Source organism: Neolamprologus brichardi, chromosome 14, assembly GCF_056152115.1.
Source record: "Neolamprologus brichardi isolate AB-2024 chromosome 14, ASM5615211v1, whole genome shotgun sequence".
NCBI lineage: Eukaryota > Metazoa > Chordata > Actinopteri > Cichliformes > Cichlidae > Neolamprologus > Neolamprologus brichardi.
In genome coordinates, this window is record NC_142117.1 from 20,663,545 (window position 1) to 20,685,337 (window position 21,793).

At 41.6% G+C, this 21,793-nt stretch overlaps 2 protein-coding genes across 4 annotated transcripts; one reads left to right on the plus strand and one right to left on the minus strand.

The window, feature by feature from the left end:
• Positions 1 to 5,269: 5,269 nt before the first annotated feature.
• On the plus strand, positions 5,270 to 10,887 carry slc46a1 (solute carrier family 46 member 1). 2 transcript variants are annotated; one of them, XM_035912663.2, is made up of 6 exons: positions 5,270 to 5,761; positions 7,248 to 7,639; positions 7,735 to 8,213; positions 9,121 to 9,220; positions 9,434 to 9,590; positions 9,689 to 10,887. In XM_035912663.2, the coding sequence occupies exons 1-6, from the start codon at positions 5,459 to 5,461 to the stop codon at positions 9,800 to 9,802; spliced, it is 1,545 nt and encodes a 514-aa protein (XP_035768556.2). In that variant the 5' UTR covers positions 5,270 to 5,458; the 3' UTR covers positions 9,803 to 10,887. The 2 variants fall into 2 exon arrangements, with proteins under 2 accessions (XP_035768556.2, XP_006802103.2); XM_006802040.3 differs by having other exon boundaries at positions 9,121 to 9,204.
• Positions 10,868 to 20,447, minus strand: sarm1 (sterile alpha and TIR motif containing 1). 2 transcript variants are annotated; one of them, XM_006802039.3, is made up of 9 exons: positions 20,291 to 20,446; positions 19,299 to 19,856; positions 16,270 to 16,888; positions 14,570 to 14,782; positions 13,992 to 14,083; positions 13,586 to 13,912; positions 13,296 to 13,485; positions 12,490 to 12,611; positions 10,868 to 12,228 (listed from the first exon to the last, which is right to left on the minus strand). In XM_006802039.3, exons 2-9 carry the CDS (start codon positions 19,760 to 19,762, stop codon positions 12,120 to 12,122), a joined length of 2,136 nt encoding a protein of 711 aa, XP_006802102.2. In that variant the 5' UTR covers positions 19,763 to 19,856; positions 20,291 to 20,446; the 3' UTR covers positions 10,868 to 12,119. The 2 variants fall into 2 exon arrangements, with proteins under 2 accessions (XP_006802102.2, XP_087707080.1); XM_087850954.1 differs by having other exon boundaries at positions 19,299 to 20,447.
• Positions 20,448 to 21,793: the final 1,346 nt, after the last annotated feature.

Genomic DNA, 21,793 nt, shown 5'->3' on the forward strand with positions numbered 1-21,793 from the left:
TGAAAAGTCTTCTTACTTTAGAATCGCTCCTCTTATCCTCCTAAAACAAGCTGACTTGTGCTGTTATGATGCTTGCTCATCATAACCGTGTCAGTGTGACTCTGCAAATGAAAGCACAAATGTAACGATGGTTCCATTTCAAGTGAACAGGAAGACTCATATAAAATAGAGCCGATAAACCTTCAGTGTCAGATTTCATACCTTTAAAATCTGATCCTGAAAAAGTGCCAGTCATCTTTTTATCATAAAAGTGTTAATAACTTTATACCTGTTATAAACAACTATACTGATCTCATTAGGTGACCTCTGGACTTCCCACAGCATCAGGGGTAAAGTGGAGAGGGTGCAGAGCAACAATGATGGTCTTATTCTGGCCACAGAACATCGTATGCCTAATTTCCTATATTAAATTAAAAAATCACGATTCTATTTCAGCAAATGGGTCTAAAAATAAAGCTCCTAGAAACGTGTTAATAAACCCAAAAGACTAGAGAAGCAATTATTACCAGGTTGAGTGAATCATTCATTTGAACATCTGACCACGAAGATACAATAACAGCCCGCACTGATACAAGATGTCGCTATTTGGTGATCGGTACACATCCAAAGCTGTGTAATAAGCAACTACTGTGCCAAGAGTTTGTCTTTGTTAAGGAGCACAGTGGTTTCAGCCAAGTATGAACTCAGACAAAACCAGAAATGTGACTATAACAAGCGCATGCTCCATGCTTTTATATTCATCTTTGATCGCTCCGTTGATTGTTTGGTATGTCTTCTTGCTTTCATAATCCTTTCTATTCTTTCAGAGTTGTAACATTTACAATCCACAGAACCCAAAATAATGAATTGCAGACATAACAAAGAAAGAGCGAGCAGTAAAAGGATTTTGGGAGAAACAATTATCAGTCGCTGACAAATACATATAAATGCACACAGACATTATAACAGTTTAAATATATAGCAGCTAAAAACGTGCCTGCTATATGGTACTGCTATATTCCATGATGCCCATCAATGGGAAAAGGATAACATGCAGCGAGGTACTCACAAGCAAAGGTATGCACTGTATCCCAGTACAGCACCGCTGACACAACACCACTTTGTCTCCTGTGAAGGTAAATAAGGACATTGCTTCATGCATGCTTTATTACCTGAATATGATCCCACATGTCAGTTTGGTCAGAGATTACATGATGCCAAGGGTCAGTGATGGAGGCCTGAACATGTTATAACAAAGAAGACAACATAGAACAATAATATAAATCCAGACAAATGTATTTTTTGATTACCTCTCAATCTGATATATATTAGGTTTTGCAAAGTTTGGATACAAATGTAGATTGTTCTGATTTTCAGCTATTCCTTGTAGGATATTCATTGAAAAACATAAGAAGAGGCAGAAATGCAATTTAGATCAAAACACAGTCTGTCTCTACACGTGTATTATCCCCAGTAAGCTACATGTTACTATGTATTGAGAAAATCCATAGTGACATATAACACTATACACTGTAAAAAGTAAAAGAGGACTGTAAGCTCCTCTTAATAAATGTAGGACCAACCTGCAGAGGTCCTCACCAGGCTGTTCAACCCCTCCCTGACTCATGCCACGTTCCCACCTGTCTGAAGGCCTCTACCATCATTTCCATCCCCAAAAAGACTGGTATAGACAGCCTCAATGACTACAGACCTCCAGAGACCTACTACAGTTTCTAAGGTAGAAATTAAATTTGTATTTTAAGATGTGGTCATTACAACAGTTACATTATCTTACACATTAGGTCAACTGATTTGGTAGTGGGAATGTTGGACGTCATTCCACCTAACTCCAAAATAGCCCAAGAATAAATCCCTGAATGTGGTTGATTGAAAAAGTTGAAAGATTGGTTATGTCTCAATGCAGGATCATCTGTAAAAACATGTTTTAGTCTCCGATGGGTGTAACTTACCAAGAAGACCAATGTTATGATTCCAGTGTAAAACCTTTCATAAAATTAAAATGTTGACAATCCAGAGCATTCTCCAGTGTGTGTGTGTGTGTGTGTGTGTGTGTGTGTGTATGAGTACATGAAGTCAAATCAGTTCTGCAGAAAAGAGCGATCAGTGTTATTGCCTGAGGCAAACATGAGTTGTGTAAAAAATAAAAGCCCCTGATATCTGCAAAGATAAAGGTATTTTTCAAAGTTTTTTTAAATAAAAGGATATCAGTGAGTAAACTTTTGCTTTAAAGATAATATCTTAGGTTGTGATGACATTTCGGTACTGGCATTGTGCTGATGGGTGGTGAGATTCCTATAAGGGCATTGCTCAGGAATAGCCTACAGAGAGTTTGTGCATATGTCAGAAAATCAGAAAGCCTGATACAAACAAAAACTCAAAAAAAAACAACTTTAAATTTCAGATTAATGAGAAATATATTTTAGATAAAAACACAATTACCTACACTCACTGTCGACTTCAGTGGACACACCTTGCAAGTACTGAGTTGGGCCCCTTTCATAGTCAGAGCTGCTTTAATTCTTTGTGGCATAAATTCAACTAGATGCTGGAAACATTCCTCGGATAGTTGCTGCAGATTTGTCAGCTGCACACCCTTGATGTGAATCTCTTCTACCCGTTCATCCCAAAGGTGTTCTATTGGATTGAGATCTGGTGACTGTGGAGGCCATGTGAGTACATAAAACATCCTCCTGGAAGCAGCCATCAGAACATGGTACACTGTGGTCATAAAGGGATGGACACGATACTCAGGTAGGTAGCTCACTGGACATTTTCTCTTTTTCAGACTGTTCTCTGTAAACCTTAAAGAAGGTTGTGTGGCAAAATACCTGAAATACTCAAACCAGCCCATCTGGCACCAACAACCGCGCCACGTTCAAACTCACTTAAATTATCTTTTTTCCTCATTCTGATCCTCAGAATCAACTTCGGCAGGTCGTCTTGACCATGTCTACATGCATAAATGCATTGAGTTGCTGCTATATGACTGTCTGGTTAGATATTTGCGTTATCCAGTGGTTGGTAATAAAGTACCTGGTGCGTGTTTCTGTATTGAATACACCATAAATAACAGCTCTTGCTGTCTTTCTTGTAGTGCCATGGCTACAGGCTGCCAACCATAATAACCACCCACTGAACCTTGTCAGTTTTTTAATTAAACAATTGAATTACAGAGAAAACGACAGCAAGGGCGGCACCTTTTTGTTTTTTACACACCCAATTGCACCTACACATTAGTGTGTGGGTGAAATGAAAGCCAGCAAACATTTTACAGGTGTTTTTATTGGCATGTGGTCGAAACTTTAAATAACCTACTGTCACTGTATGTAATAACAAAAAGAAATTACATTAAAATTAATCAGAAAAACATTTTGTTACAGCCCTCAAGCTTTTCTTACTGTGACTTTTAAATTACTGCCAGATAGATGTTGATAGGAACCTGAGGGCTAATATAAAAATCCATATTATTGTTTGCGTATTATTAAACGCTATATAAATTTTACCATCAATTAAAACTAACAATGGCAAAAATAATAGTGACAGCAATGTATTTTGGTAGATGTGTAATTATTTTAAGTATCTTAAATGTTCTCTGTGCAGCATAAAGAAACTGAAATTTGCTTGTGAAGAAGAAAGATCTGCATGCTGCTGTTGATCACTACCTGAAGGAGTGGAGCTTAAAAAAGGAAAGCACCCATCTGAATGAAATAAAAGCTGCCAAGACTCACAGAGTACTGATGTGTGCTTTCATTTTCAGCATTGCTCTGTCACCATTTCTGCCAATTGACCTGAACCACCGCTTGTGATTCAGCAAACAGAAGTGAAATTAGATTTCATTTGGTCTCAAAATAACTCAGAACCATTTTAGCAGCCTAATCGTGCAATTATTTAAAAGAACTTAGATCTTATATTTATTAATGCTGAGTTATTCAGGGGTGAGGAAATGTTTTATTATCAGTGTTCTATTTTATTGCCGCTTGAGGGTAGATTTCTAAGAGAAGTGCCAAACTTTTACAGCCAGTGTCTTTTAATGTTCCCTTCATGTCTGTCCTTGACTCCTCTGTTTTATTCTCTTCTTAGCCGATTATCTCATCAGGCCAGCAAATACAGATGTTCTCTGTGCCTTTTATACTGACTTTGAGCAGAATAAAAAGAAGAAAAAAACATGTGTGCCCACATGACTCAAATCATGTTAAAATCAGGAAGGATTTTTTCAACTGATAGTGCAGTATTTTTGCAAGGCTGGAAATAAGTGCTCTAAAGTTGGCTTCTCGTTTGAGTCTTAATTTTAGATCTCTTTTAAAAACTACAATTAAAGAATCAAATTATGCAGAATATAGGCAAGTAAGCATCAATACTTTTTCTGAGTCTGAGAAGGTACTTCGTGCAATGATGTTAACAAGCAAGCACACTAAGGTTAACCAACTAGGTGTAACTTATCTATACTGCATGAATCCAGCCACATTTAGTCTGATTTACCAGCCAGATCAGCCCCAGGGGTTCAGATGAATGAATTACTCATAATTATATTAATAACACTTATCAAATTACCAAAATCAGCATGTTCTTACTCTATTATTGTATTCATGCACTGTCTTGCCCTGTTGTTCCCTAAAGATTCCTGATATTTGGATTCTCTGTATCTGTCCTGCGATTGTTCTGGACTTCTTTATATTACAATGAGCATTAAAGCTTTTTGAGTCTCCCAAGTCCTGCATCCGGGTCCATGGTTTGCCTTCCACACAGTTCATGGAATTAAAATTCTTCCAAAATAGGTCATTTCTTTATTTTATATATAACTTCTTGATAATGCCTGTTTACTGTAGGCTATTTATCAATTCAGGCAAACATACTTACACCTAATATAATTATAGTTTTTTGCAAAACACAGCTGCTAGTAAGGTGTAAGCGTTGAAGTGGCCAGTGAGTGTATGTAAATATCTAGATATATAGTAATACAAACACACAAATAATAATACGAAAAAGAAATGTTTCGTTAACATTTTCCTTATGTTTTGTTTACTTGTTTGCATCATTTCAACATTTTAATTTTTTAAATAAACTGTTATGTCATCATCATTGTCATGAAAAAAAATGAAAGAAAAGCTGTAAGAGTACAATCTAAATATGAGAGCTGTGTTGTTATGGGGGGGGGGGGGGGGGGGTAAATTAATTATTTAAAGACATAGTTCGTTGATTCATTTTGGCACTCGTGACCCACCGCAGTTATCATTTCTGAATGTAGTTCACCTCTTCGTCCAGCAGAGGCCGCAAAGCCCGCGCTTTTACGGTTTCATTGATTTTGGCTGAGCTGGCAGTAAAGTTACCTTCGCTCTCATTAGCGTAACCTTTGTTAGCCAGCCGCACACGTTAACACTCTCGTTTTCACTGTATACTCCGTTAACAGGCAGCTTAAACTAGTCAACACACTTAATGTTTACAGTTGAGTGGATTCAACATGGACGAGCGGGACACTGCGGCGATCCTACACGGAGATGTCCTCAGTGACACAGCGGAGGAACCACAGCTCGACGTAAACAAAGAGGAGCCTGGTGTACCGACCACCGACGTCGAGCCTGTTACATGCTCGCTGCCGGTGTCCGTGGAGCCGGTGTTGTTCCTGTCCATGTTCTCCCTGGCCCTGCAGGCACCTCTGTCGACCCAGTACCTGTGGGACCGCATAAGCGAAGACCTCGGCTACAACGGCTCCAAGAGGTCGGAGTGCGGCAACAGCTCAGCGCCCCCCGACCCGCTTCAGAAGGTAGTCCGGTCACCCTGAAATGCACTGCTGCTGCTGTCCACGTCTTTTCTGCCTGGGAAAAGCAGTAGAATTACCCTTTAATTTAAAAACCATGTATGCTGTTACAAATAAAGGCTTTACAAAATGAGTAAATTGTGAAGTATTTTTATAACAGGAAAAGCTCAAAAACATCCTTCATTAATATTACGTTACATGTTTATAACCTTAAAAGTGCAATGTATTTTAACCCTTTTCTTCAGGCTCTATAATGGCGGAAAACTTAAAGGGGTTGTAGACACTATAACACTGTTGATTGATTTTATTAATGAAGCCATGCATAAAACAATATGCCCACCCCCAATAGGTTTAGACTAGTCCCAAGTAGCACCACAGTTTACAAGCACTAAAGAAGTAACCTGACAAAGCCCAAGGAGAAATGTGTGATTTAGTCCACAGAAGGACTGTGGTACCCTGCTTACCCTCGTCTTTTTGCTACTTGGAATATTTATGCAGGCTTTAAAAAGAAAAAAAACATTTATACTTAATATCTTGTATATAAAAAAGATGAAAAACTTCTCACTTTATTTATTATATTTATTTATTTTCGCTGCACACCATGAGTCAGGGAAACACGACATTTCAATCCTGTGTATACCCGGGACATATTGCAGAATGGACAATAAATCTGACTTTGACTCTCACATATCTCAGATCATGACTCACTAATCCAATAATGTGTTGAAAAACCAGCAAACTTGCAGCATTATTTATTATTCATCACAAGCCAGACACAAAGTAATGCTAACATGCTAGATTTACAGTTAAATTAACTGGTTCAGTAGGAGAGGCCATCCCATGTTGTTGATTTCTTCAGGTTGCATAGTTACCCTTGACAAACAACAAAATGAAAACAGTTATTGAAGGAACTGCATGCAAAGCAATTCTAAAAATAAGCCATTCCTGTATCATATTTGTGTACCTGTTCTAACAAGTAAAGCACACTCGTATAGTTATAAGCATCACCAAAAGGGCCATTTTTTATCACGCAAGCCCTTTAAAGATATGCAAGACCTCCTGTCAAGTGCTTACAATTTGGAGAAAACAAAAGCAATGCACAAACAAATACACACATAAAGACATGCAGATGTGTTTTAAAGGCTTTTTTTTACAAGTAAATTTATCATCAGCACCTAAATGGCTGCATGTGTAGTCATTTAAGGAAAAAAGGAGTTGTAAGCCTTGAACCTACAAGCAGTTCAACAATGAGGAACAGCAGTCACATGCTGAAAATGGGAAAAAGGAATACAATCTACATGCTCAAAAAGGTGAAGCAAAACTAGTGTTTGGGCAGATTCGATGCAACGATGTCTAGTTACGCTGGTGCACAGAGTTACACCTGGGATGCAGCTAAGAAACAAAAAGTAGAAACACAGCATCTATTAAAAAAATCTTCTCCACCTCTTCGCTGATCACTGAGATTGATTGTTGTTAAATGTGTCTTTTTCAGGAGGTGGAAACCTTGACAGCACACTGGAACCTGTACATCAGTCTGGGGGGCTTTTCTGTCGGGCTCTTGGTTGTGCCTCTCCTGGGCTCTTGGAGTGACCTCGCTGGTCGCAGACGAGTCCTCATCCTCCCCAACCTTGGCCTGGCCCTGCAGACGATCGTGTACCTTGTGGTGATGTATCTCAAGCTGCCCGTGGTCTACTTCCTAGTGGGACGGCTGCTTAGCGGCCTGTCAGGTGATTTTAATGCCGTCCTGGCAGGCTGCTTTGCCTATGTGGCAGACATCAGTGACAGGCGCTCTCGCACCTTCAGGGTGGCAATCCTAGAGGCGTGTCTAGGCCTGTCAGGGATGCTAGCCAGCATCATTGGAGGACAGTGGCGGCGGGCTCAAGGGTAAGGAATGTGTGTTAAAAGGTTCATTCACACTGCTCTAATATATCTAAATCTATCATATAAGCTTTACCTCTCTATTTCTGTGCTTTGTTTAGTTACATCAACCCGTTCTGGCTCGTGCTGGCCACCAACTTGGTGTCAGCTCTGTATGCCTTCCTCTTTGTCCGTGAGTCTGTGGTGCCAGACCCGAGTGCTAAGCTCCTCACTACTCGACACCATAAAGCTGTCTGGCACCTCTACTCATCAGGAGGCAGCAGCAGTGAGGCTGGAGGACGATTTCACAGATGCAAGCTGTGGCTTTACACGCTGTGCTTCTTTCTGGTGGTGACTGTTCACTTTGGCTCCAGAGAACTGTACGTGTTGTACGAGCTGAGCTCGCCTCTGTGCTGGGGCCCAGACCTTATTGGCTACGGATCAGCAGCTCACCACCTGGGCTACCTGAGCAGTCTGGCGGGGCTAAAGATCATGCAGCGCTGCATGGAGGACTCCTGGGTGGCTCTTGTGGGTCTTGCCTCCAACATTGTTGGTCTGGTGGTCTTTTCTGTGGCCAACAGCACTCAGCTCATGTTTACAGGTGAGAGGTGTCGGAGCACATTTATAACCTCCAGATGGTTTATAAACCGATTGTAAAAAGTTAATCTGAATGTACTATGTGAGGAAAAATGTGAGGTAGGATAAATTAAGTGAAGATGACTTCTACTATTGTAGTACTTTAGCCATGATTAGGTATTTTCTCTCTTCTATTATGTGTAATGGAATGCGGCCTCTGCCCAAGAAAAAGTCTCGTCTGTGTTAAGACTTACAATATATATTGGTGTCAATTTAATTTGGAGTTAAATGTCACTGCAGCATGGTGGCACAGTGGTTAGCACTGTTGCTTCACAGCAAGAAGTTCAACTTTGCTACCTGGCCGGGGGCTTTCTGTGTGGAGTTTGCATGTTCTCCCCATGTCTGTATGGGTTCTCTCCGGTACTCTGGCTTCCTCCCACAGTCCAAAGACATGCAGTTGGGTTAATTGGTGAATCTAAATTGCCCATAGGTGTGAATGGCTGTCTATCTCCCTATCTTAGGCTGGGAACCTGTCCAGGGTGCACCCTGCATGTCGCCCTGTTGTAGTTGGGATAGGCTCCAGCCTCCCTTTAGACCTTTTCAAGGATAAGTGAATGGATGAATGTCTGCTTGTTACTTTAATTATCTTCCTGTATTTGTGCTTTTCAAATCCTTTTACCCTATGATATTGTAATTTTTAAAGCGAATTTTAAACATAATGACATATCAGTGAACAAAAGGCCACTGATTGTAGCCTTGTACTCAGGGTTGTCAGCCCTGAGTACAAGGCTACAATAAACTGTCTCTGATTGTAACCTCTGGAAATAATTAACACAGTTTATTCGCCCGCTCTGGATTATTTCATGGATATTGAACAATTACACGCGTATAAACGTAAAAATCTGTTTTTGTTTTGTTTTTTTTGTCCCCAGGTTATGGTCTGTGTTTGCTCTTCATGACATCGACACCTGTGCTGAGGTCCAAGCTGTCCAAGTTGGTGGAGCCGTCAGAGCAGGGTCAGCCCGTGATCGTGTACAAGTGTTACACATTTAAAACCAAAGCTGTGAGGATTGTGTGAGAGAGAGAGCTCAGTGTGTCAGCTGTGCAGTGGTGGAATGAGCCAGTGAACTAATTAGATCAGCAGCACAGTTGAAGCACATGTTCCCTTGTCACGCGGGACAGCTTGTGCTCTGCAGGTTGTATGTGTAACTGTGTTACTGGGTGCGTGTGTGTGCTTTTTCTTAGGTGCCCTGTTTGCATCTGTTGCCTGTGTGGAGAGCTTGTGTTATCTGGTGGGCAGCGGTGTTTTCAACTCCCTCTACCCAGCAACCCTGCACTTCATGAAGGGATTCCCTTTCCTCTTTGCTGCTATCATCCTCTTCATCCCAGCTGGAATAATAGGGTGAGTCTGTTCATGCCTGTGTGACTGGCTTTAGTCTTATGGGCTGTAAACAACCAGAAAAATGTCATTACTGACCATCTCCATGTCTGTATTTCTAGGACTCTGCAGTGTTTGGAACAAAGGAGAGACCAGAGAGATGCCACAGTGTCCTGACCTGCAGAGAGGTGGAGGGCAGGATCACAAAAGAGAGTGCAGGTTCATCCTGGTGTTAGTCTGAAAGGTGAGCAGAGGCATCTGTCGTGTCTGCAGTTTTATTCGCTCACCCAGGGATGGGATTTTTCCATCTTGTTACACCAGAAAGAATAAGTAAGCGATGAAGAAACCACATCCTGACTGACAGTTCTGCCAAACCCAAAAATGTGTCTTTATAATTAAAATTTGATGTAATTTTTTAATATCATGAGCTATTTTAGAGAGCAGATCATGACACTGCAGTGTCGTCACAGATTCTATGTAACTCGTCAACAAAAACAAAGAAGTTATTTTGTAAATTGCTGATTTCTGATTTTGTCCAAGTGCTCACTAATACAAATATCTGATCAGCTGATCACATGGCAGCACCTCATGCATAATAAGTGGAACCTTGAAGTGGATGTGCTACAGCAGCAGAAGACCAGACACACTCCTGTTAACTAATCCCTGTTAGTTAAAACCGTGAATGTATGTAATTGTTGTATATCTCCAGGTGTCACTGATTTAAGCCATATGTAGAATCAATCAGGAATGTTTTCCATTGTATGAATGTTAATCATTTTTATCTAAATGACTGCTTCTGCATTACACGCTGATCTGTGAAGTAATGCAGAAGCCGTGCACACAGTGTCACGTCCTAGTTGCACAATGAAGGAACAGGAGCTGCAGAATCAGCTTTAAATGCACAAAGGGAAGTTACTTGGCTGAGTGAAGTTTCCACTGACCTACCATTAACTGATTAGCAAGATTCAGGTGATCATGTGACCAAAGCCATCCTTAGAAAACATGTCTACCTGACTGAACTGAACCTGACTGAAACCTGTCTGTTCTTCTATCATTTCCAATATTTAGCAATCTGAATAAATTTTAGAGTACATTGTTTTAAGTGATAAAATAAGAGATGTTTGTGTTTTAACTTTTGACATTTTGTTTTTTTCTAAAATTACGTTTTTAAAAAATGCGATTAAATTATGGTTTTGCACTTCCAGTTCTGTCAACAGAGTGATCTGTTATAATATAAAGTGTGATAATTTAATGATTTCAAACCCCAAATATCTTGTTAATCGAGTTACACAATTTTATTTAATAAACTTGATTAACACATCTGGATGACTGCTTTTGTTGGTTTATACAGGTGTACATTTATGCTTCATGAATACAGGACAGGTGTGTCAGATTGCTGTATTTAATTATTTATTTATTTTCTGAACAAGGATACACTTTGGGGCAGTACAGTGGTGTGGTGGTTAGCACTGGTGCCTCACAGCAAGATTGTCCTGGGTTTGAATCCACCGGCTGGTTCGGGCCTCTCTGTTCTCCAGTGTCTGTGGGGATTCCCTCCGGGTACTACAGCTTCCTCCCACAGTCCAAAGGCACGCATGGGGTTAGGTCAATGGGTCATTCTAAACTGGCTGTAGGTGTGAATGGTCATCTGTCTCTGTGTGTCAGACCTGCGATAGCCTGGCCACCTGTCCAGGGTGTACCTCTCACCCTGTGACAGCTGGGTGAAACAGCCCACCCACTCCCAAAACCCTGACTGGATATGCAGAAGATGGATGGATGATACATTTTCAGTTCAAAAGCAGACATATAACTATTGGACAGACTGTGGTGAAGTAAGTCTTATGTCAGCAGTAATAATGGATTACACAGTGTGGTAATTCACAATTACACCGTAAAACAGAACAGATATTGAGGTACTTTTTACCCACTTTTATTACAGAACAGTATGTATAACGCTACATGGAGTTATTCCCTCTACACATATTTCACTTGTTTATGGTTAAATTTGGGGCTTAGATTAAACTCACAGTAGTCACTCATCCTAAACAAATCAGCAAGTCTGCCAAGGAAGAATTCTTCTATCACAACACAAACATGAAAACGGGAGAAATGTTGGTAAAATCAGAGACCTGCTTTGGTCCATTTGATGTACACAGGTTAAAAAAACGACGACTGCATGTAGAGGAGCTTTGATGAACACTGATGTGTTAGCAGTGATAATGTTGCTGGGTGTCCATGTCAGCTGGTCTATCACAGTTATTTTCCTGAGATACAGAAGGCGCTTACTGTACCTGATTACACATATACAGCACTGACTAACATTAAAGGCTTAGAGTTTTTATATACAATCCCCTTATCAGTTCTATTTATTGTTAATAATTAAGTGTGTGTATATCAGGTATTCCGGTCAGCAAGTAATCTAAACATCCGGATTCATTTCACATGCATTAGGTCAGAGCAGGGAAAGCTGCCAGACTATTCACTGTAGGTTATGTGGAATTTTGGCATCATGGATAGTTATTATAGCTGAAATCAGACTGTGTTTATCTCAGTTTATTTCTTCTGCTCTTTGGAGCCGTCTGAGCGGTCGACTTGGTCTTGGGGTCCTTTCAGAAAGCGCAGGATCTTCTCGATCGTAGCCTCCTGATATTCGTGGGACCACCTATGTGAAGAGACGTCAGCAGGCATTAGATGATGTCGATTCAGGGAAAACAGTTCCCTCTAATCTGAATTTTTACACATCTGCACTAAAGTGAATGAAATATTAATGAGAGAAATATGAGTGCTATTGGGAGATTGTAATAAATGCAGTACAAATGGAACAAACAGCTGTGGTTTAGACCTGGTGGGAAAACAGTTTCCCCGCACATCACAACAGGACTGCGTCCACTGTCCAATCGGAGCACAGTATGCAGGGACTCACTTGATGCCGTTGAAGTTGAGAATGGCTCTCATGTCTTCTGGCAGGGACATGGGGTCAGGCCATGCAAAGTTTTCTGTGACAGGAACTATGTTCTTCTTACCAGCCAGGGCCGTGACTATCTCCTGGAAGATGAAACAAATGAATTGAAGATAATCTATCTGAATTTCACTCAGCAGCTTCCCTCATAAGGGTAAAACTGCCTACCACAACACAAACACTGCTCAGGAACAGTGTGAGCAACACGGCAAAGAGCCCGACACAAGAATCATGCTTTCTCATAATAACATGCATCCTAACCATGTTATTATGAACCTCTATGTACGCTTGGTTAACCTCTAACCAAGGATAGGATGTCCTAGAGCAAGTCCAACCCCACAAATCACAGGGAGCAGACACCACAGGACCCCTCCAAGGGTCCCATGTCCTGTTGAATCAGAGGTATTTAATGGCATAATATTAGGCAGAGTGATTTCCGTTAATTCAGTTTTTAGTCATGATATTTTATTAAAACCAGCCATCATGAATTTAAGTGGGTGTAAATGGAACTATAAACCTATTCATGAGTTTTAAGAGAGTTGCGTTCCACTGAAAATACAAAAACACTATCCAAAAATGACTCCACAGAACAAACTTTAAATGCAAGCTCACAAATCTGATCTGATGTAATCCAATTGCCTCATGAACAGAACTACTGTGGAACATCTCGAGAAGAGTTTGAGGTGCAGTGATCTGACATTTTTCAGCAGAAATTAGACATAATTAGCCCTGACATTTCAACCATCGTGTGCAGGAAATGGAAAACTGACCTTATGCACCCAGTCCTTCATGGCTGTGTCTCCCATACACTTGTCGAGTGCACTGGCAGACAGGACCAGGATGAAGTTACGTGCTCTCTGCACACTCTGAATGAGTTTGTCCTCAAATTTACCAGCCTCCAGCTTCTCCACATCTATGAAGACGCTGTATCCTCGAACCTGCAGGTGCACCTTCAATAGGCTGGGAGCAAAACAAGATGAGCAGGATTTAATTTTAACCTTATCTGATCTCACTCTTCATCCTGAATGACCTTCTGCACAAAATCTCCTCCAGTTCTAACCTGGCCAGCTGGGAGCCCGTAGTTCGTCTGTAGCTGATGAAGACGTCAGGCCCTGAAGGCTGTGCATCTGTGCGGCTCAGTTTTAAGGGCCCGCGGCTGGTAGACAGTATCTTTGCTCTGTGGACGCCATTCTCAATGTGGCAGTCGTGCTGGAGCTGCTTATCGGTCAGGCTCTGGATGTTGTGACGGTCCACGCCTGACTGGACTAGGCCGTAGGTGTACTGACGAAAACGGGGGTCCACCTCGCTTAACCAGTCGGCCATGTTGTTGGGGTCACATGTGGAGTAATTGGCGTAAGTCTTCAGCACACGCAAGTCTCTCAAAAACCTGGATGATCAGACAAATTAGAGGGGGTTTTTTTTCTCAAGACAAATAAACACGGGTTCAAATATTATTCACCACTTGCCTCTTGCGGGTAAGGTTGGTAGTCATGCTCAAATCACAGCTCAAATCTTCATCTGTGATGTTCAGAAGGAGGTCTCCATCCACCTGGAGTTCCTACGTAATAACATCACCAAACACATCAGGTCAGTTTAGTCTGATTTTATTTATAAAGCATGTTTACAACAACAAAGTCGGCCAGCACACTGTACATGAAAATCAGGGTTACACAACATAATAAAAGATACACCGCACGCGCACACCATTGCCCACACACATCAATAAATATATCTGAAGAATCACAAATATACTAGAGGCAATAAAGTACCTAAATACCTACAATTTTCACTCTAGGATAAAAGCCAAGGAATAAAAATGAGTTTTAAGCCTTACTTTAAAAATGTACAAGGTGGGGGCAGTCTAATTAGCAGTCCAATGATATTCTTCGGTGCAAAAGGCAAAACTGACCCTAAAACCTTTCTCTCCACTAAACCACTCCTAAGACCCAAAACACATCCATGTCAGTCCAGCTGTTAAACTGAGCTGTGCGATGAACATGTGGATAGATATTTCATCTTTCTGTAGGAATAATGTGTCGCTCACCTGAAAACGATCGCAGTAAGCGCTGAAGCCGATCTGCTGCAGCCACGTCTGCACCTCACAGGTTTTCCAGTTGGGCACGCTTGACAGGATTCGTTTCGGTACTTCCTCTCCCATCATGCTCAGCGCCCGCTTAGCGAGGGCACAGACTGTGGCATTGCTGGAGTACATGACGATTCTTTTGAGGCTCTGCACAGCACCAATCTCTTGAAATATCTGAAAAGGGAGGAGAAATTGGAGATAAGCCACAATATATTTCAATTTTAAGTGAAATAACCACCTGCCACAACAACAAGGCTTAAAAGGATCTGTCAACGCTAAAACATACATCTCTTCATAAAATAAAGGCAAATAATTAACGTGAGAATTTTCTTAAATTTTACTTTCCAATTAAGGTGAGGTTGTTTTGAACTGTTATCCATCTTATACCTGTCGAGTCATCTAAATACAAGGAGTCATGCTAAATAAAGCTCAGTTATTCAGCTTTTCTTAAGTACTGCTAAATGGTGATTTCAATCAGTAAAGTTTCTTAACAACATTAAAATTGCACAAGACCCTGAAGCACACTGAATTTGTTTGCATGTTTTGCCTCTGTAGGAGGAAGATGAGGCTACTCTTGTCCAGGCTGAACTGAAGAAGCAGCAGAGCCTTTCTTGTGGAAAAACCTGAACTGCTTTCTCTGCTTTTTCAGGCACACTTCCTGCAGATCTTTGTTCTGTTTTATGAGGTCTGTCTTCTCTCTGAAAAGTTCTTCATGCTGCACTTACACCTTCTTACACCTTTTCTCCAGTTCTTCTAAGGTTTCCTGCTTTTCTTCATGTTTTTCTCGCAGTTCTTTGTTTTCCTCTTCCACGTCCTTTTTTGTTCTTCTTTTTTAATGGATTGTTTGTAACGCCTCATGTCTCTGCTGTAGTTCTTGAAGTAAAGACTTCATGTCTTTCTGAGATTTGTCCTCCTCAAACATTACACACAAATCTTCATTGTTTTTCTCCGATACTTGAAGCTTGCACATGATTTGTTGGTGTACCGCTTCCTTTTGTTCCTTCTCGTTAAGCAATTGTGTATTTCTTCTCATTGCTTTGTCTATCTTTCTCTGTGGCTTGGAGCTTGGATTGCATCTCTTCATGTGCTGCTTCCATAAAAGCTCCTTCTGCTCCTTCTCTCTTAAAAGTTGTGTGTTTCTTCTCAGAACTTCGTCGAACATCACTTGCAGGCCTTTATTTTTTCTCCATGTCTTGGAACTTGTACTGCATTTTCTCTGCTTTTCATTTTCTTTCAACATTTCTGTAATTTGTTGCATTTTTCCTCTTTCATTTGTTTAACCCTGATCTTCAGGTCTTGTTTCTCCTTGCATAAATGTTCTAATGCTTTTCTGAGGGCTATAAATACACCCAGGTGAGCAGTGCTGGGATCTTCCCTTTGGCTTGGGTGGTGCTGTGACTGAGACATTTTGGGACCTCGATACAATAACTCTGTAGAGGATTTAGATGTTAGTAATATTTGTTAAGTAATGTTTTAATTAATATGTTGAATTGTTAATTTATTTTATTAATTTATAATCAGTTTTGATTCAAATATCTATAAAATCCATGCACTTCATTAATCTAAAAGATAAATACTATGTGTCAGCCACTGGAAGTATTATTGGTTATTTTATACATCTGATGTTTTTCCAACTCATTAAATAAGAGAGACAGTTTTACCTTTGTGTTGCGCTGACGGGACTTGATGCTGGCCTCAACACACAGGTAAAAGGCTGCAATGCACTTTCCCTCCACTCTCGTGCCATCCAGTAACGGCAAAAGTTGCTGCAGGTCAGATGCGGTCCTTCCCTGCATGCTGTCTGCACTGTCCAGTAAACTGCGGGCAAAGTCCTCTGGATCCAGAGATGCGATGAACGGCTCCACTAGCTCCAAGGTCCCTGATTTCACCACCTCTTTCTCAATTTCTCTGTTTGCAGCTAACACAGTTACAGCCAAGCAGGCATAGAAACGAATGAGTTCATCCTCTTTGGAAAAGGCCAGTGGGAAGAGCCACTCAGCTGCCCGTTTCTCGATCATCCAACGCTGGCAGCAGTGGCCTCCATACATCGCACAGTTGGCCAGTGCCACGGCACAGTGGCGCAGAACAGTGGGGTCCGTACCTCGGCACCAGAAGAGGAGGGTGTCCAGGGCGCCGTTGGTGATGAGGTGGATAGACGTCTCCTCGGTGTGTTTGAACATGTGCTCGAGGATGCCCGAGACGCTCCGAGCCAGCTGAGCATCTTCCTGCTGACGAGTCAGATTGAGGATGACCCCCAGACCTATGCGAGCCACGTAATCCCTGTAGACAAATTTGGAAGATGGTAACAAACGCTAAATACAGACTTCATACAGTCTGGGAGACTGAGTGACAGCACTTAAGCAGCCAAGAAATTGAAGTTTATACCCACCATCCCACATTCTTTATCACTAATTAACAGAAAAATTGATCAGAGTTTATTTACACAGCTAACACCCATATTTGACAACTGTTAGAATTTATATTATGGCATGAACCGATCGGTTAACTAAAGAGAAACGACAGTCTCTCATTGTTTAAAGAACTGAATGTCAGCCAGTCTGCAAAATTGCAAAAATTTTGAATGTGTCCCAAAGTACAGTCGCAAAAACCATCAAGCACTACAACGAAACTGGCTCACATGAAGGAAAGGAAGAACAAGAGTCACCTCTGCTGCTGAGGATAAATTCATCATCATCGCCAGCCTCAAAAAGTTAACAGCACCTCAGATTAGAGTCCAGATAAATTCCACACAGAGTTCCAGTAGCAGACACATCTCTACATCAACTGTTCCGCCACGAATCAGGCCTTTTCGATCAAATAGCTGCTAAGAAACCACTACTAAGGAAAGCAACAAGCAGAAGAGATTTGTTTGAGGCGAGAAACACAAGGAATGGACAATAGACCAGTGGAAATCTGTGCTTTGATATGATGAGTCCAAATTTTGAGATTTTTGGTTCCACCTGCCATGTCTTTGTGCGGCACAGAAAAGGTGAACAGATGGTTTCTAGGAGGTGTGATGGCGTGGGGGTGCTTTGCTGGTGACACTGTTGGGGATTTGACCCAGCATGGCTTCCACAGCATCCTGTAGTGGCATGCCCTCTGTCACCTCTGTCAGTGCGCCCCAGGGCAGCTGTGGCTACAATGTAGCTTGCCATCGCCAGTGTGTGAATGTGTGTGTGAATGGGTGAATGACTGAATGTAGTGTGAAGCGCTTTGGGGTCCTTAGGGACTAGAAAAGCGCTATACAAATGCAGGCCATTTACCATTTACCATGCCATTCAATCCGGTTTGCATTTAGTTGGACCAATGACCCCAAACACACCTCCAAGCCGTGTAAGGGCTATTTGACCAAGAAGGAGAGTGATGGAGTGCTGCGCCTGATGGCCTGGCCTCCACAGTCACCTGACCTAAACTCAATCGAGATGGTTTGGGATGAGATGGACAAGCAAAAGGGATGAGACGGAAGGCAAAAGTGCCAACAAATCCTCCGCATCTCTGGGAACTCCTTCAAAACTGTGACAGGTGTACATAAGAAACACTGCATGGTTTTAAAAGTATTCAGCAGACAGATCTCAGTACATGCAGGTAGAAGGGAATCACTTACAACTTGGTTAATGCAACTAAAAGTGTGCCCTGGAGTTCAGTTGAAAGAACCCTTTCACTGTAATGATGATAACAAGGTGGATGGACTGCTCTGCATATACTCCGACCCAGCCTCTCCTTCAGCTGCAATCAGCTGCTAGTACATTACAGCACAACACGTTTGAAATCCTGACGACACCAAACTGATGATCTTCTCAAATGCAAACTCAAAACCACTGAACCACATCACTGCAGTCCTGGGCTGTGAATCAGTATCTCAGTATAAGTGCTTAAGAATTATAATAGATGACTCACTCTCTTTTACACCTCACTTTCAGCAGCTGTCTGTATTTTGAGGCAACAAAGAGACTTGTTGCTCCCCCGTCATATCAGAGTTGTTATATGCACTTGTATAATGCCTGCAAGGAAGTTCCTTCAACTAAAACTTCATACGATTTCAGGTGAATATAAATGATCAGTTACTTCAGGCTGTAGAAACAGAGCAGAGGTGTCCTGCACAGCTTCATCTACTTTCGAACTGCATCGGGACGCTGTAGCACCACTTGTACTATAAAAATGAACTTTATTGCTTGACTGACGCGTTTCGGCTTGTAGTCTTCATCTGGATCTGGAGAGTAATTATCTGGATCGTGGATGCCAAGCAGTAAAGTTGTTCTTTATGCTACAAGTGTTGAGCTTCACCCTCTTCATGCTGCAAATATTTGACCACCCCTGTGTTCTGGCCCCAGACTATGACATTTATATTGATGACTTGGAAATGTACTACACTTATTTTGTGTATTTTTGCTGAGCACTCATTTCTGAAACTGTACTGCTGCCAGTCTTGGCCAGCTTGCTTGTGGAAAGGAGAGTAATAATCTCAAGAGTCACATTAACCCCATTAAATAAAGGTTCAGTAAATAAAGATCACATTTTATAATCATTTACTAAGTGATTACTAGAATACTCAGACAAATATGGAGACGCACAAACACAAATACTGCACTACCCGCAGCAGTGTTTAAACTTTATGTCTAAGTACAAAAACAGACTGCAATGTAGTACAGTCTACTGCGGTCCTACACCGCATCACACCGTTACACCATACCTGTTCTCTGAGATCAGTATCTGCTCCAGCAGTTTTGCAGACTCGTAAGTGATCTCCACAGCGGGCAACTGCTGGAGCTGAAGCAGCAGCTCCAGGCCTCCATGCAGCCGGATCCTGTTGCAGATCTCCTCGGCCACTTGACGACCCACGGTAGGTAAAACCCAGGCCTCCTCCACCAGCTGGAAGATCTCCGCGATAGCCCTGCGGGTCTCATCTGAATTCGATGTCTCCCTGGATGACTTTAGCCTACTGATGGCGGAGCGCAGTGCGGGAAGTGACGTGTCCAAAACCGCCTGGACGTCGGCATTGATCCCCGGAGAGATGGCCCTGGGGTCGCATGCGGAGCCGCTCCTCCCTCTCTGCAGCCGGCTGACGTAATCCGGGACTGTGAGCCGGTCAGAGCTGAACATGATGTAGAAATGTCGGTAGAGCCTCCACAAGAAGAGCGTCAGGGAGAAAAGCATCTACCGGCACAAACAATGTGATCGATCTGGATGCGCACTTAAGGCCTGTGATCCGTGTTCAGCCTGCTGGCCGCCCTGTAAACAAAGCCAACTCCTGCAGAAAAAGCAAGGCCTCGGTTATTAATCAAAAGTGACAGCTTTCACCAAATCGCACATCTCCTCTCTCTGGGTGTCATACCCGCCAGTAAGCCATTAAAGACTTCTGAGCATATCTTGAGCAGATCAGCGGGTATTTACGCTTCACAGTTGCTGCTTTTTGTCTCTCTCAGTAGATGTGTTAGTGGGCACAATTTGTAGAAGTGTCCTTAAAGCGCACAAGACCTCGAACCGAAACGCTGGGAAGCACGGCCTGCTCGTTTTGCTAAGAAGAATAACAATAAACTATTGTTGTCTGTATCCTCGCTCGCATTCATTCACCGAGGCTTGGCTAACAAAGAAGACTTTTAGTTCTCATAGTTTCCCTTCCAACGCATCCAGCGCGCTGCAGCGGATTGTTTTCTCCAAAAATATCAAAAGTAACGCTCGTACCCTGCGGAAGTTCCTCGCCTGACATCCTTTGGTCAGCATCCGCAGGCTGCCTGCATCTTCAAGGCTTCGCACCGCCCACCGGCCCCGGATATGTTATCAGTGATGTACAGTGAAAGAAGCAGCACCGCTCCTCATCATCTCTCAACTCCCTGCATCACAGCCGGTCAGAGCATGCGTATAGTGGCAAGGGCGTTTGTAAACACTGCAGGCCTTCTGTATGTATGTATGGAGGGCCAGGAGTGGCGAAATGAATGAATTAAATACGCCATTAAATCATTAATTAAATGTGTCGATAATTAATTACAATTTGAAGTAATTAATTAAATAAATATTTAAATAATTAATAAAATGCCCATTCATTTCATTTAAAACATTAAATACATCATTTTTTATTTATTTCAAAATTTATTTAATTAATGACACATTAATTAACAATTGCTTAATTGTATATTTGATTATATAATTTTTGACAAATTTGATTAATTATTTATTTATTTCTTATTTTAATTAATTATTGAACCATTTAATTAATTACTTAATGATGTATTTATTTAGTATTTAGTATTTTTTATTTAGTATTTAGTTTATTTAGATGTATTTCATTTTGGCAGTCCTGACCCTGTGGCTGTCTTGATGAATTCGTTTTACCTGTCAGCCTCACCCATCAAACTCAGGGGGCGGGGTTAACGCTGTTCAAGGCAAAGCCATTGCTTTGGCCTGGTGGCCATTCTTTTTAGTGGGCATTTCTCCACACCAACAACCAGCATGTGGAAACTAACTAAACTGTACTTTGAAAAACCCTGTTTTTGTCTCACCAAATGCACTTTTATTATTTTTTTTAGTAGTGGTTTAATCTTCAGATATCTGGTCGGTTTGTCAAGATAGAGCCTACTTGCAAAAGTTCTTCGATGATTTCGGAGATGTCTGCCCAGCTCAGACTCACAGCAAAGCATGTGATAGACCTGTTCCCCTCATAAGCCTTCGAGCTGTTATACCACCGACAAAGCTCAGGTCCTGGTACACAACTGTCATAACCCCCGCTGACTGTACACCGACTTCATTTACTGAGGTTATATCTATCGGGTCTTTATTTCCTGATGTGAGTCCTACTTGTTTTAGTTGCCAATTCCGAATTAAAACTATCATTAAAACATGTTTAACATAGAGAGCGAGCAAATAAATACGATTGACATCTGAGTTTTGTGTTTTTTGTTCAATAAGCAGTGTGACCGGTGTATACACGCATAATCTTTACTGAAAGAGATAACACTGGTGTTTCCGTCAGTAACTGTTAGGTTTAACTGTAATAGGCTTGTTCGACACTGTGAAATACAGACTTCACATGTTCGACACTAATATTTTTATTGTGAATATTAATGATGAGGGTAAACGGGCAGTCCAGCTGCTGCCTCGGAGCCGTGTACACCAGGAGCGAGGTCAGCTGTTAACCCAGAGTTTCCCAGCTCGGTCACATGAAAGTGTTGCATCAAACTAACCTAACGG

Bases quoted from the DNA above. Each gene is read 5' to 3' on its own strand.
- slc46a1 (XM_035912663.2), top strand. From the start codon at position 5,459: ATGGACGAGCGGGACACTGCGGCGATCCTACACGGAGATGTCCTCAGT. The intron at 5,762-7,247 runs GTAGTCCGGTCA...TGTCTTTTTCAG, and splicing joins CCCCCGACCCGCTTCAGAAG to GAGGTGGAAACCTTGACAGC. The intron at 9,591-9,688 runs GTGAGTCTGTTC...CTGTATTTCTAG, and splicing joins ATCCCAGCTGGAATAATAGG to GACTCTGCAGTGTTTGGAAC.
- sarm1 (XM_087850954.1), bottom strand. From the start codon at position 19,762: ATGCTTTTCTCCCTGACGCTCTTCTTGTGGAGGCTCTACCGACATTTC. The intron at 16,889-19,298 runs GTATGGTGTAAC...ATTTGTCTACAG, and splicing joins ATACTGATCTCAGAGAACAG to GGATTACGTGGCTCGCATAG. The intron at 12,229-12,489 runs GTGAGTCCCTGC...CTCTTCACATAG, and splicing joins CTCAACTTCAACGGCATCAA to GTGGTCCCACGAATATCAGG.